The following is a 16,775-nucleotide window of genomic DNA, read 5'->3' on the forward strand; positions in this document are numbered from 1 at the left end:
GAAATTTTTGGGACAGACCGACCAACAAAGTGACTCCTATATAGCCCCCATTACCATGGTAATGGGGGTATTAAATCCATAAAATGGGAAAGTGTTGTCCCTGATTAGCCTGTGCATATTGCACAGGCAAATTTGGAAAAACACTTTACATGCATGCATTTAGCCTGCTTTTCCCAGAGACAGGCTGATTTGTATTCTTCAATTTTTGGTCCCTGGTAAATATGGATGTTGTACACCAAACACATTCCTTAAATTTCGAACACAAAAATATTAATGATCTTAATAATAAAACAAGAGCACCACATAACGGGTGCCACGCTCGGCTGCGAAAGCTTGTCAGATTATTTTTTTTTAGAGGTCACAGTGACCTTGACCTTTGACCTAGTGACCCAACAAGAGATGTGTTTGTCAGAAACACAATGCCCCCTACTGCGCCACTTTAAAATAATTTTTATTTATCATTTTGCAGGTATAGACATCATCTCCCTTTAAAGCTTTATTACTTCCCTTGGATTTTGTCCAATCCAACCGTGGGGGGGGGGGGGGGGGGTAAGGCCTGTGGTTTATCAAAGAGATCATAGCCAGAGTTGATCATGTATCTATGGACATAAATGCACAGGTATGTCATGAACATCAAAGAATGAATAAATGTATCAGCAACAAAAAACTTTGAAAAATCAATCATTTGAGTTATAAATAATCAAAATAATAAATCTGTACAGTAACTGTGAAAAGAACTTCAATTCTTGGTAAGGAAATATATAATAGGAGATTATAATTATATAAATTACTTCTCTTGAAAATAATTGTCTCTAACAAATCTCTATTTTTAGTAGCAAATAATTAAAAGCCACTACCCTGACTGTGTTTGACCACTCGAAATGTGCAGCTGCATGAGATACACATGCATGCCAAATATTTAAAGTGGCTATGTTCAATATTGAATAATTATCTCCCTTTTTAAAGCTTATTACTTCCCTTAAATTTGTAATTTTTACTGTTGACCGTAAAGGATGACCTTGACCTTTTACCACAATGTGTTTGTCAGAAACACAATGCCGCCTACTGCGCCGCTTTGATTTATTTAACAAAAATTTATACGTGGGCAGGTCAGATAACTATGTCCATTTAAAGCTTATTACTTCCCTTGACTTTGTTTTTTCAACCCTAGACCTTGAAGGATGATGTTCACCTTGAAATTTTACCACTCAAAATGTGCAGCTCCATGAGATACACATGCATGCCAAATATCAAGGTGCTATCTTCAATATTTAAAAAGTTATGGCCAATGTTAAGGTTTAAGCACACGGCGGACATCTGACGATGAGCTGGCTATGATAGTAGCTCGGGTTTTCTCTGAAAACAGCCTCGCTAAAAAATTCAATAAATATATGAAACAAGAGGGCCAAGGTGGCTCTAGTTCGCTCACCTTTTTGAACTCAACCAACATACCGTAAATCCACGAATATAATACGCCCTCGTGCATAATACGCACCCCCTAGTTTGGTCATAATTTATCAGTAAAAATTGAAAATCCGTGTAAAATACGCTAAAAAAAATCATTGTCCGAAATCGGCCATTTCCGAAAAAATGTGTCATTATATTTTTGTGTTGTGAAAATAGCAATCAATTTAGTGTTGTCAACTATCTGTTTCACAGTAATACCCCGGTATATTGATCGGGATGTGTTATAGTGCTGTTGTTATGACAGTTGCATAATAAATATCTCTATCTATTACCATTGATTGTTACCGATAACACACGGGCCCCTTGCTGACATCCGGGTCAAGCAGTCATAATTACAAAAGAAAGAAGCAGAGACGCTGTTTTTTGTTTTCACATTTTATTCAATTTGACAATATTCGGGACGATAATAATTATAATAAATGTAAAGTAATAAGAAGACAAAATGGTTACTTCCGTTTTTATAGTTCTGTAGATGAATTACCTTTCCTAAGTGTTACAAACTCGATACTTTAATATAACTTAAAAAATCAATTAAACCGCTTGTGTTATTCATGATTTCTTTAATTAAAATACACTGCTGTCATTAAGGCTAGTTTGGGAGTAAAAAACAAATTAATTAATTATCACCTTTCCAGTTAATTCGGCAATCGGCAGACAGGTGTAATAGACTCTATTAGCATTATAAAACTAATTATTTAATTACCACTCTTTACTTCAGATATGGTTAATATGCGGTAGAAAGATAAATAGTGGTCAGCTAAGAAATATTTATTTACGGGTATTGTCAGCTGTTTTTTTTTCATTTGCTAATCTCTTTATACGACTTAGCGTCCAGTCGCTATTTTGTAGGCAGACGACGCTATTAACTGTGTATTCAAAGTATACAGTGTCTGCGCTTGAATAACCCATTATTATCTGATAGCTCCTCCCGTTCTCACGTTTCATTCGACAACGTCATTTCATGTGTAAGCGAGCTCATTGTTGATTGGCCAGCTACCATGCGCACTTCAAAAACAATAAGGTAAAGCGATATCGGGTACAGACCGGGGTTCATTTACTGTTCCAATTGCAAACAATTTCATTAAAACAAAGAGACAAATATAGAAAACCAGTCCGATATAAATGGCGGATGTTTTCAATGAAATTTTACTAGATTTTCGCATTTTCACAAATAAGATTTTTATTGAGCCAAATTCTCAATATTTTCGCAAATGACTCAAATGGCGAACGACAGCGTGAGCCCTGTTGCACCCTTTTGATGTAATGGTGTAGTTCAAAATGGCTACCGCAAAGCGAATAACAGCGATTAAGTTGAAAATTTGCACAGGAAAATTTTTGTTCTGCTCTAAACTGGTGTATTATACGCACCCCGTACTTGAAGAAAAAATCGGCAGGAAAAAAATTGCGTATTATATTCGTAGATTTACGGTATCATTAAAACAAACATTTTGACAAAATTACATGAAGATTGGGCATGAAATGTGACTTCTACAGTGTTTACATGTTTTGTCTTTTTTTGACCTAGTGACCTAGTTTTTGACCCAGCATGACCCAGTTTCAAACTCGACTGAGGTATCATCATTGGGACAAATCTTCTGACCAAGTTTCATGAAGATCGGACAAGAAATAATGCCTCTAGAGTGTTTGCAAGGTTTCTCTATAGCCAAATAAGGAAAACTGCCCGGCCCACTGGTGGCCATGTTTTTCAACCTAATGGAACCACTTTTAAACTCAACCAACATATCATTAAGACAAACATTTTCACAAAGTTACATGAAGATTGGGCATAAAATGTGACTTCTACAGTGTTTACAAGGTTTTACTTTTTTTGACCTAGTGACCTAGTTTTTGACCCAGCATGACCCAGTTTTGAACTTGATCGAGGTATAATTGGGACAAATCTTATGACCAAGTTTCATGAAGATCGGACAAGAAATGTGGCCTCTAGAGTGTTTACAAGGTTTCTCTATAGCCAAATAAGGAAAACTGCTCCGCCCACTGGCGGCCATGTTTTTCAATGGACCGGAACCACTTTTGAACTCAACCAACATAACATTAAGACAAACATTTTGACAAAGTTACATGAAGATTGGGCATGAAATGTGACTACTACAGTGTTTACAAGGTTTTTCTTTGTTTCGACCTCGTGACCTAGTTTTTGACCCAGCATGACCCAGTTTCGAACTCAATCGAGATATCATTGGGACAAATCTTCTGACCAAGTTTCATGAAGATCGTACAAGAAATGTGGCCTCTAGAGTTTTTACAAACCAAATGTGGACGACGAACGGACAGACAAGGAACAAAGACCGGTCACAAAAGCTCACCTGAAGCAATAAGGTGAGCTAAAAAAATGAAAAAAAACAAACTTGCAGCTATAAATTTATTTTCAAGAAAAATTACTACATGGAAAATTATGTTTTCCAAATAATTATTAAATTACAGCAACTAGAGCTTTGTCACAGATGTAACGAATAGCCCCCACACACCGCATTGACACAGAATATTTTGCATGTTGTCTTCACAAAAAACAGCGGACACCATGCTCAATGTTTAAAACGCACTAAGTGACCCCATGACCTAGTTTTTGACCCTGCATGACTCATATTCAAATTTGACCTAGACATCATATAGATTCAACTTCTGACCAAGTTTGGTGAAGATCGGATGAAAACTATTTGAATTAGAGAGCGGACACCATGCTCAACGTTTAAAACGCACTAAGTGACCTTGTGACCTAGTTTTTGACCTGCCATGACCCATGTTCAATCTTGGCCTAGACATCATCTAGATACAACTTCTTACCAAGTTTGGTGAAGCTCTGATGAAAACTACTTGAATTAGAGAGCGGACACCATGCTCAATGTTTAAACGCACTAATTAACCACTTGACCTATGACCTGGCATGACCCATATTCGAACTTGACCTAGACACCTTCTAGATACAACATCTGACCAAGTTTGATGAAGATCGGATGAAAACAACTTGAATTAGAGAGCAGACACTTAATACGGACCGACCGATCAACCAACTGACAGACAGACAGACAAGCTCACTCCTATAGTTTGGTGAAGATGGGATGAAAACTACGTGAATTGGAGAGTGGACACCATGCTCAATGTTTACAATGCGCTAAGTGACCCCGTGACCTAGTTCATGACCTGGCATGACCCACATTCGAACTTGACCTAGACATCATCTAGATACAACTACTTACCATGTTTGGTGAAGATGGGATGAAAACTACTTGAATTAGAGAGCGGACACCATGCTAAATGCTTAAAACGCACTATTATAAAGTGACCCCGTGAACCCAGTTTATGACCCGGCATGACCCATATTCAAACTTGACCTAGACATCATCTAGATACAACTTCTGTCCAAGTTTGGTGAAGATGGGATGAAAACTACTTGAATTAGAGAGCGGACACCATGCTCAATGTTTAAAACGCACTTAGTGACCCTGTGACCTAGTTTATGACCCGGCATGACCCATATTCAAACTTGACCTAGACATCATCTAGATACAACATCTGACCAAGTTTGGTGAGATTGGATGAAAACAACTTGAATTAGAGAGCGGACACTTAATACGGAACGACCGACCAACCAACCGACAGACAGACAGACAAGCTTACTCCTATATACCCCCCTAAACTTCGCTTGTGGGGGTATAATAAATTACTTCCTAGTGTAACTAAATCACCATGATTGTAACATTTACATGGCTACTTTATTGCTATAACTGACAGTTGGAGAAATACAAGAGCTTATAGCAGGTGTTTGTTTCAGTGAAAAACAAGAGATGTGTTTGTCAGAAACACAATGCCCCCTAATGCGCCGCTTTGATTTTTTTTTTACCTTTGACCTTTAGGGATGACCTTGACCTTGACCTTTCACCACTCAAAATGTGCAGCTTCATGAGATACACATTCATGCCAAATATCAAGTTGCTAAGTTCAATATTGAAAAAGTTATGAAGAAGGTTAAATTTTTGGTTAAAGTTTTGGGACACACACACACACACACACACATACAATGACAGACAGGCCAAAAACAATATACCCCCGATCTTTTGATCTGGGGGCATAAAAAGCCCTGAAATGGAGATGTGTACACTCCTGAGTTCCCATGGCTATTACGACATGTAAACAAGAGCACCGCCTTGCGGGTGCAGACCGCTCATCTATTTTCTTTTTAAAGGTGAAGGGACTCTCATTTTCAATCACAAAGGAGGGAGGGGTGGAGTAAAGAGGGGTGTATAGCATGGGAATGTGGAGATTTATTACATTATTTTCCAAAAATGGGAAAAAAAATGCTAAAAAAAAAAAAATCGTGGGGGGGGGGGTTTAACCATTTAAAAAAAATGAAATTTGGGGTGGAGGTGGGGTGGGGGGGTATAGTGTGATGGTTGGACGGTATTTCAAACATAAAATAAATATTTGTGTTTTTTATCGGTTTCAAAAAAAAAAAAATTTGGGGGTGGGTGGGGTGAGGGTATAGTGTGAGGGTGTGGTGGTCATTTGTGAGATAATCTTAAAAAAAAAAAAAAAAAAAAATTGGGGGGGGGGATTCGGGGGGGGGGGGGGGGGGGGGGGAGAGCACGGGGGATGGTTTGGGTGGAGTCTATTGTGGTATGTAAGGTAAGAGTAGTTTTGTCAAAGTATCAATCAAATCTAATCAGAAATAAAGAAGTTATGGCAATTTTAGCATAATTTATATATTTGACCTTGAGAGTCAAGGTCATTCAAAGGTCGAGGTAAAATTCAACTTGCCAATAACAGTAACCTCATGATAGCATGAAAGTATTTGAAGTTTGAAAGCAATAGCCTTGATAGTTAAGAAGTAAAGTGGATCGAAACACAAAATTTAACCATATATTCAAAGTTACTAAGTCAAAAAAGGGCCATAATTCCGTAAAAATGACAACCAGAGTTATGCAACTTGTCCTTTTACTGTACCCTTATGATAGTTTGCGAGTGTTCCAAGTATGAAAGCAATATCTATGATACTTTAGGGGTAAAGTGGACCAAAACACAAAACTTAACAAAATTTTCAATTTTCTAAGTATAAAGGGCCCATAATTCCGTCCAAATGCCAGTCAGAGTTACATAACTTTGCCTGCACAGTCCCCTTATGATAGTTAATAAGTGTTGCAAGTATGAAAGCAATAGCTTTGATACTGTAGGAATAAAGTGGACCTAAACACAAAACTTAACCAAATTTTCAATTTTCTAAGTATAAAAAGGGCCCGTAATTCTGTCAAAATGCTAGTCAGACTTACATTACTTTGCCTGCCCAGTCCCCTCATGATAGTAAGTAAGTGTTCCAAGTTTGAATGCAATAGCATTGATACTTTCTGAGAAAAGTGGACCTAAACGCAAAACTTAACCAAAATTTTCAATTTTCTAAGTATAAAAAGGGCACATAATTCTGTCAAATTGCACGCCAGAGTTACATTACTTTGCCTGCCCAGTCCTCTCATGATGGTAAGTAAGTGTACCAAGTTTGAATGCAATAGCATTGATACTTTCTGAGAAAAGTGGACCTAAACGTAAAACTTAACCGGACGCCAATGCCGACGCCGACGCCGACGCCAAGGTGATGACAATAGCTCATAATTTTTTTTCAAAAAATAGATGAGCTAAAAACGAAATATCTGTAAAAAAAGACTCAGCATAGAAAGTAGTTATAAGACTGCATGCTCTAATGTACCTTACACAATTATCGAAAGAAAAAAATCCAAAAAATGTTATCCCTTATGTAAATTTTATTCTTAAAAGTTTTCATTCCCTTGATTTAAAAAACTACCTATTTGATTAGTTTTCCAAAATTCCTCATGATAACTTGCCACAAGAAATCTGGGTAAAAAGGCACATTAGAAAGCTATGCTGCATAAAAGACAAATGTTGAGGGATTGCGGACATGACAGCTACTTCAAATAAAGGACTGCAAACTAGCAATAAATATCTTCATCCCATCCTCTCACACAATGTATGTCTCAAGGACTCAAATCCAGTGACATGAACTTAAATATTTCCTGCCAACTCAGGTCAGCCACACCAAAAAATCAATTTAAAAACTCAGGTGAAGTGACACAGTATTTATAAATCACTTATGTCAAGATAATTAGTGGTTCCTTTTCATTCACAGTGTAAACTTTAACCCCAATCATTAATTCCTCTGCTTGTTTAGACAGTCAAAATGATTACTGTTTACTTCGGTTTCTGTTCACACCCTTGCTTTTGGTTACAAGACCAAATTAATATTCCCAATTTGAAAATCTTCAATGTGTAGACCTTATAAGAACTGAATTCGCATTAAATTCAACACTTTTTTTTTATTGCAGTATTTATAATTTAACATTTAATATAAATTGCAAAATGGGAAATATGAACAGCATCATGAGCTTGAAGAAAATCAAACAAGTGTAAACCATCAGAGTCAGCTTTGGTCAACATAATTATTATCTGTCAGTATTGCTTGGAATATATCCAAGCCAAAATTACATGGTGAAACTTCAAAAACCATAAAAATGACAAAACAGGTTATTCCACCAATACCCAATGAGCTTTGCTCTGGGAAAACAGGACTTAAGTGTTTTTCCAGATTAGCCTGTGAGGTCTGTAAAGGCTATTCAGGGATGAGACTTTCTGCTTTAATTTTATTTCATGGTATTTATGCATGTGCATAACGTGTGGTCCCAGATTAGCCAGTGCAGTCTGCTCAGGCAAATCACGAACAACACTTTCCGCCTAAACTTGATTTTTGTTTAGAGGAGACTATAAACAAAGCATTCCATAAAAACAGGAAGTGTGCTCCCAGATTATCTAGGACAACAGTTTACAGGAAGTGTGCTCCCAGCTTATCTAGGACAACAGTTTACGCACATGCATTGAGCTCTGTTATCCCCCAGCATGCCTTATATTCAGCAATCATATTGAACATTGAAAAAGTTAAACAAACAAAGCATTTTTACACTCAATTCTACAACTGTTGATAACCATAAACTTTACATAACATTTTTTAGACACCTTTTTGTAGTTCATATAGACAAGACGTCATTTCACAAATTCCATAAAGTACTGAAAAATTAAGCTACTTAAGTTCAAAACTGTTCAATTATTCAATAAAAATAATCAAATCTGACACTGGATTTTGTAAAGCTTAGTACACAATCCTGTATATCATCAAATTGCTTCCAAAACTAAAAAAAAAATGAAACCATCATTATCAAACCACTATAAGGAGATTTTATCTTTCAATGTCTTTATCTTCAAAAGATAAAAAAGATTCCCTTAAAAGACGCGTAATTGGATACTTTTGACAGAAGTTATTAATGAAATGATTCATCGCCAAATACCGATATGAATACCATGTCCTACAATATGTCCATTATTTTGTTGTTTAATTGTGGCACCCTTAAAGACAGATGTTATATCCATTGTCACAATTGAACAAATGGATGACAAAAACGTTATTCATACAGAATTTGGTATCATCATTGAACAGGAGTTCATATCTCAAATATCAATTAAATACTATTTGTGACAGTAAAGGTTAATAAAGGAACATTTATTTTGAGACATGTCTGCACTGTTTTTATGCTTTGGACATTTATTGTACGAATGAATAGCTATTTATGCTAGTAAACATGTAAATTATAAATGATTATTCGATTGCCATAATGGCGGGAAACCACTTGTAAAGAACACTTGTTCCAATGATAAAATTTTCGCTAAATAATCCTACAGTAATATATATGAGCCTGCTATTGGAAAACCGGGTTTAATTAATGAGCCTAAAGACTAGCCTGTGCCAGATTACCATGTGTAGTCTGCACAGGCTAATCATGGACGAACACTTTCCACTTGTATGGTATTCTTTGTTTAAAGGAAGTCTCTTCTTAGCGAAAATCAAGTTTAGGCAGGAATGAAGTGTTGTCCCCGATTATTCTGTGCCAACCGCACAGGCTAATCTGGGACGACAATTAATGCACATGCATTTAGCCTTGTTTTCCCAGACTGTGGCTCCATTGAAATCTCAAGTGCAATTGTGTGCACATGTTGCTAACACCTCACAGATTAGTTTACCCAACTAGGTCCCAGTTATGAAACAGTAAATTCTGGCAAAGCAATTATTTTACTATTTATTTGTCTCTCCCATCTGCAAACTTGCTTCAGACAGTACAAATTAACTTTATTTATTGGAATTTTTCAGCTCAGGCTTTAAACTTTAAATACAAATAACACAGGGAACTTTCTTTATGTCTTGGCTGCTGTTATACCATTTATTAGCTTCATGAATTCTGTTAGTTTTTAGCAGTCTTTGGCAGTAGTGTGTTGACAAGTGAGCATTTAACCTTCTGCATGACAATACAAACAAACTTTTATCCAAGAAGGATTGGGACAAATATTGCAGAATGCCAACTGAGTGAAAATATTTAATGATATTTCACAATAATATTAATCAAACAAGATGTGTTTGTGAAACACTATGTACCCCCATATATTTGACCTTGAAGGATGATCTTCTCAAAATGTGAAGCTCCATGAGATACACATAAATGCCAAATATCAAGTTGCTATCTTCAATACTGCAAAAGTTTTGGCCAATGTTAAAGTTTGACGCTCCCATATATTTGACCTTTGACCTTGAAGGATGACCTTGACCTTTCACCACTCAAATGTGCAGCTCCATGAGATACACATGCATCCCAAATATGATATGTATCTTCAATGTTGCAAAAGTTATGGCAAATATTAAAGTTTGACGCAAACCAACAAACCAACAGACAGGGCAAAAACAATTTGTCCCCCAGTATAGACTGGGGGACATAAAAAAATAACTAATTAGCATCAACAATTGTGTAACAGCTCCTGTAACTGTGAAAGATAGAAATCAATATCTTCACTCTTTGATCCTTTTTCGGCGTTAGCTGTATACGCCAGCTTTTCACCTTATCCTGACCTTGTTAGCGTCCAATAGAATTCAAATAAAACTTCCCGCGGCCAAGTACAGATGAATACACTTCATTGACTGCATTGGCTGATTTGATAATACCACTAGAACATTGGAAACATGTCCGCGTCTTTGTAACACTGTTTTACTGCGTGTTCAGCATGAAACAGTTTTATCTCTAATAAAAAGGGTTAATAGATAGAACAGTTTTACACTCAATCTCGACATCAATACAGTTTGTGCGTGCACCTTTTATTTTCAGAGGATTTTCAGCGCGAGAACGTTGTATACTTAAAGGCCATGTTCTCATATTAGTACAGACTTCCATATTCCTGTCAACATGTTATATGAAAAAGTATAAATAGCAGTGGAAGCGATGCCTCACTTTAATGTATTGCATTTCAACCCGCGAGGTATAAGGGGTCAGTTCGCGGTTAGTGTGTTTGAATGTCAGAGTTTATATACAGGTCAGACCTTATGTGCTGTTCGGAGTTCGCGGTCAGTAACATAATAGTTATATAATAAAGACGCTATAGCGTGAACTAGGTGAACTGGAATTTTCTTTACCACTAGAAAGATGTGAAATGAAGATATCCAGCGATATTTTTTATGGCATGTCAATAATAGATTCTTAATGTGTTTTTAACAATACCATGATACATATTATTTTTAATTAATTAACAAGAATTATATCATATTTACTAATGTATTATTGCAGCATATTGACTAATGTATTAAGCATGAGCGCGATGATTCTCGATACTGTTAATAATCGAATCAAATACACGTAGCAATGCCCGATAAACCACTCAAACAGGTTTGTTCGAAGAACGCGCGTATACATATTTAAAATATGTACGGAGACTTCGCGTGTGGCCGGTTGACTTTGGTTTTCTGTTTTATATCTATAGGTTTATGACCAGCAATATGTAATAATGTAAAATAAGCCGCGAAAACTCCGCGTAACATCCCGTACTGCGTTTGATGCAGCTAAAAACTGCACAGAAAAAGATATTAGCTATCCTTGATCTCATTCATTTAAATCTTTACCTTCCATAAACTCCAACCACAATCAACGCCGTATATCTTTTTTAAAGATATTTCTTGTTTATTGTATAACAAAATAAAGCCTGTGTAATTTATGGCTACCCGATTTTATGGTATTTTCATTTGAAAGAAGTCTCTTCATAGCAAACATCCAGTTTAGACGAAAAGTGTCATCCCAGATAAGCCTGTGCTGTTTGCAGTCATGCATTAAGCCCAGTTTTCCCATGGGGTGGCTACATAACGATGATCTCATCTGTACATTCAACATAAACTCAATAAAATGGAAGAAAAATCATATGAAAATACCTAAACTTCCCAGTCAAGTGATAAACTCCATAGATTTTCAATTAAATTAAACACATTTAAGGGGTCACTGTGGTATATGGACTAGGCTATTCACTATCATATGTCATGACTTCTATCGAAATTTAAGAAATGTTCAAATGCCTAATAGAGACCAAACAATTGGCTCTACCAAGTAAACAGACTCAAAAATACCTCTACAAGCCTATGGCTTTCACCAGGCTTCATGTTATTCATTTGCTTTGGGAAAACAGGGCCTGATGCATAAGCCTACTGTTGTCCCATATTTGCACGCTAAGACTGCACAGGCTAATCAAAAATGGCGCTTGACACTTTCATGGAATTTTTAGAAAAATCCGCTCAATATGGAAAGTGTCATCCCTGATTAGCCTGTGTGAACTTCACAGGCTTTAGTTTATCTGGTAACTGCACAGGCTTTAGTTTATCTGGGATAACTCTTTACGCACATGCATTAAGCCCAGTTTTCCCGAAGCATGGGTCATATATATCAAGGCTCATATGTTGATATTAAACCGACTCTTCTTGTTATTGAGGTTGCCTCTTGGGTGCATACCTGTGCTTGCTGCAGGTACTGTTGAATCTCCTCATACTGTTCATCTCCATGGCAACTCATCTCCATGACAACATTCTGCTGGTTGCTGCAGATATCCACTGGTCACCAAGCAGTGTCTGCAAATTTAGCAAATAGGTTGTAGGACGTGTTTGAAGTTATTACACAATTATGTACTTAGTTTATACACATGTCAATAGTATATTTTATTGGTTTAAATGAACACATTTATACATTTTTGCCAAATGAATGTACTTTGTTGGTATCCAATAACAAAAAGTCTGTTTTAATAATACCTTGTAAAAATAGCTCCTGGTTAACATATTTCCTTTCAGGCAATTATTCACAAACAGATATCACTTTTGCTTGCATCTTTGCATCTTTGACCTGGTGTTTCGAAGATTTTAGTTTATATCCTTTAGAAACACACTGCAACTACTGTAATTACTGATACATTATACTTTTACAAGGTCTAGATGTCCATACAATTTTTAGCACTTTAAAACAATTTCAGCAGTTCATATTATCCCCAGCACAGAACATTGCTACCAGCAGCCTTCATAACAAGCATAACTCATGCCCATCAGACAAATCTCTAAGTCCAACACCAGGCTGCAAGGTTTGTAACAATTATATCAGCCTGAAAGCTCTGTAAAACAATTTCAGTAACTTCAGACTATTTTCGAAGAATATTTCTTTCAACAATCACCAGAAAATCAGGAGCTTCCACCTGTTACAAAAAACAACAGTTGCCTCTGAAGATTTCCTTGGTATATAAATAATATCAGCACAACCAAATTCCTCCGTTAACAGTTTTAATTGGGCAAAACTTAAATCTCCCATTACATTTTATGGCATAAAACTGTTGTTGTTGTTTTTGTTGCAATATGAACAATTTAGTTTTCATAAGTCATCATCTGTAAATCTCTTTGAAACATTTTGCTAAAGAGGCAATAATATTCATTTTTTTTAACAATATTAAAAAGATCTAAGGAAACTGAATCTGGATAAATCTTAACTGTTCTGATAGATGCATTCAATATGCATTCAAATTCCTTACTTTAAATTCAACAAGAGCACTGCATAACGGGTGCCAACGCTCAGCTGCGGGTGCAGTTTTTAATCAATGAAAGCTTGTCAGATTTTTTTAATTGTTTTAAAGGTCACAATGACCTTGACCTTTGACCTAGTGGCCCAAAAATGAGTGTGGCATGTAGATCTCATCAAGGTGCAGCTACATATGAAGTTTCAATGTTGTAAGTGGAAGCACTTTCATTTTAGAACCTATGTTCAAAAGGTTAGCAAATGTTAAGGCTTAAGCACGATGCGGACTACATGACGAGCTGGCTATGACAATACCTCGGGCTTTCTCCAAAAAACAGCTGAGCTAAAAATCAAAAATCTGAAACAATTGTTCAAGTTTAAACATTTAAGACATTTAGAAAAGCTGCGTATCAGCCATTGTTGTTATTTGAATATGCAAGAATTTAGAAACATGATAATGCAAATGAAACATGGAGTCATTATATAACTTGGTACTTATTATGTATTTTCAAAAAAATGGCTTTAACCCACTCTAAAACCTGTCAGTGTACACTCATGACTTTAACGCCACTTTAGAACCTGTCAGTGTACAAACATGACTTTAACCCCACTTTAAAACCTGTCAGTGTACAAACATGACTCTAACCCCACTTTAAAACCTGTCAGTGTACAATCATGACTTTATCCCCACTTAAAAATCTGTTAGTGTACAATCATGACTTAAACCCCACTTAAAAACCTGTCAGAGTACAAACATGACTTAATCTCAACTCTGAGACCTGTCAGTGTACAAACATGACTTTAACTCAACTTAAAAACCTGTCAGTGTACAAACATGACTTAAACCCCACTTTGAAACCAGTCGGTGTACAAACATGACTTTAACCCCACTTTAAAACCTGTCAGTGTACAATCATGACTTTAACCCCACTTTAAAACCTGTCAGTGAAAAATCATGACTTTAACCCCACTTTAAAAACTGTCAGTGTAGAATCATGACTTTACCCCACTTCCTGTCTGTGTACAATCATGACTTAAAGGCCACTGAAAAACCTGTCAGTGTACAAACATGACTAACTCAACTCTGAAACCTGTCAATCGACTGTTTTTGCACATTATTTTTTCGGCCGTTTTCTAGTGGATTGTAACCTTTTGCAGTACCATTTTTTACTTTAATCTCTAACTTTAGCCTATTTCAGGTATTTAATAGTGAACACCTATGCTTACCCTATCAATATCTCCAAATAATAAAACCAGAACAACAGTCTAAAGTGGAAAATATGATGATTTGTTTAGACAGGGACCTATACAGTATAGGTCCCTGGTTTAGAGAGTACAGACTCGATTATTTTGTTTATTGTAACCTTAACAATGTCTGACATCACGAGTCGCCTCTCTTGTTGGTTCATGCTACCAAAATGTTCTATTTTTAGAAACGGGAGTTCCAAATCGTGACGAATGTGAATGGTTACAATATGACATAACTATGAAAATAAATACGAAGAATTTTATTATTTCACGCATACCATTATGCAACCATCCGTTTTCTTTTCTGACTTGATACATTTAAGGCATTCCATTTAACATTTTACAGACACAACACTCGTCCAGAATTTGCGCGAATCCATTAAATTAGATGCCACATTTAAACCGTTAGCTCTACTCGTAACGTTAATTTCTGGCTCAAAGTAAATCATTTTAATTTCAATTAACACATCTCTATTACTTTCAAACTCTACTTCATTAAATCCATAGAAAGGCAGGTCAGAATCCATGTCATAAATCAGAAAACATTCATCATACTCCGCTATTTTTTTTAAACATTTACAAAGAATGAAATTGCTTTATGCCCCACTTCCTGAATATGTTAATTTCTATTTAATTAACCAATGAAATTCTACATATCCTTAAACCAGGGCCTAATTAATTTGAACTCTCCCAGAACAGTAAACAAAGGAAATAGAAAGCAGGGTTTTTTTTGGCCCGATTTTATAGCCGAAATTCGGCTATGTTCCAAATCCCAAAAAGTATATTTTTTCCCCAAAATGTGGCAAAAAATTCCCAATTTCCAAAAAAAAAAAAAAAAAAAAAAATTTTTTTTTTTTTTTTAGAAAGAAGTCTAATGCGTATTTTATCTCAATTTCAATTCAATTACATCTAACAAAGTATTATATGATTTTGTTCTTTTAATTTGAATAATTATAAAGAGTTATATCAAATTTAGAATTTCCCTACTCAGTGGACTTTTCATGTGTAAAAAAAGGCTAATGAATTTATTTTCCCAATTTCATGAAAATGCCGATAAAATTCCCAATTCCAAAGCCATGGGCTATCTTCCCAAAAAGTGGGAAAAAAAACCTGGAAAGTAGGTGTGATCTATCAACCAGAACAGAATTGTTTTACGAACGAAATTAGTTTTAGTTTCTTAGAAGGTTTTTTCACGTAAAACGGTCTTCGAAAAATTCAATAAAAACGGTGTCAGCAATATTCTTGGAAGAAAACGTTAGAAAAACGTTTCTAAATAAAAAAATGTTAGAATTACCATATACTATATTAAATAGATATTTCGTCTGATTTTTGATCAGGTAAGGCTTCATAATGGTCAACCGTTCCATGTCGGTTTTCGAAATGTAGCTCTAACATAAGCATAGTTGCGTAACCGCAACTATGCTAAAAACCAACTTGCCCTGCCGGGCAAGTACTTAGAAAATCTACTTGCCCTGAACGTAAAGCCACTTGCCCAAACATGAAATATCACAATTAACTGTAAACCATTAACTGTAAACCTCATATGTTTTAATAAAGATCAAAATGAAACACCACAAAATCTTTTTTATTTTTGCACATTTAACATAATTATTACAGTAATTAAAGTCTAATTAAAGTCTTAATGTAGATTTGTGCCAATATTTGATTATTAAACATTGCTCCTAACGATTCATCATATCTCAACCATTCAAACTCACTTTTCCATTATGGTAAAAAGTTGCGTTTTCGTTTCAATTCGCACTTTTTGGCACTTTGGGTAGTCTCATTTATAAGACGCGCAAAGAATTTAGAGATACTTTTTATATGGGCTAAATTCTTTGGAACGTCTCATCGTTGAAGGACCTGTTTTGTGGTGGAAACCAGAAAGTTTAAATTTTCATCAATTTGCGTAAAATTGCAAAATAACATTACCAACTCATTCAGTTTTAATTCAGAAGTTCATTTTTACATCAAATATCGTCGATTCGAAGTTAGAAAGGCATAAATTCTTCAGTTAAACTTCTGCTTAAATCGCAAAACAATCACTGACCTGTAGCCATGTCATAAAACTGATTTAAATATGAACCAATCAGAAGAAGGCATTACGGTGTAATGTGTACGCGTAATTTTATT

General features: G+C 35.7%; 1 protein-coding gene across 2 annotated transcripts in view; it reads right to left on the reverse strand.

Moving 5' to 3' along the window:
- LOC127877199 (rho GTPase-activating protein 7-like) overlaps positions 1-16,775 on the reverse strand; it is a 271,035-nt gene that overhangs the window by 210,159 nt on the left and 44,101 nt on the right. For both annotated transcript variants that reach the window (XM_052422864.1, XM_052422865.1), the window contains exon 2: positions 12,354-12,469. In XM_052422864.1, coding sequence (XP_052278824.1) covers positions 12,354-12,419 — 66 coding nt within the window. In that variant the 5' untranslated portion in view covers positions 12,420-12,469. The remainder of the gene's footprint in view (positions 1-12,353; positions 12,470-16,775) is intronic.

The sequence above is a fragment of the Dreissena polymorpha genome, chromosome 4, assembly GCF_020536995.1.
Source record: "Dreissena polymorpha isolate Duluth1 chromosome 4, UMN_Dpol_1.0, whole genome shotgun sequence".
Lineage (NCBI taxonomy): Eukaryota > Metazoa > Mollusca > Bivalvia > Myida > Dreissenidae > Dreissena > Dreissena polymorpha.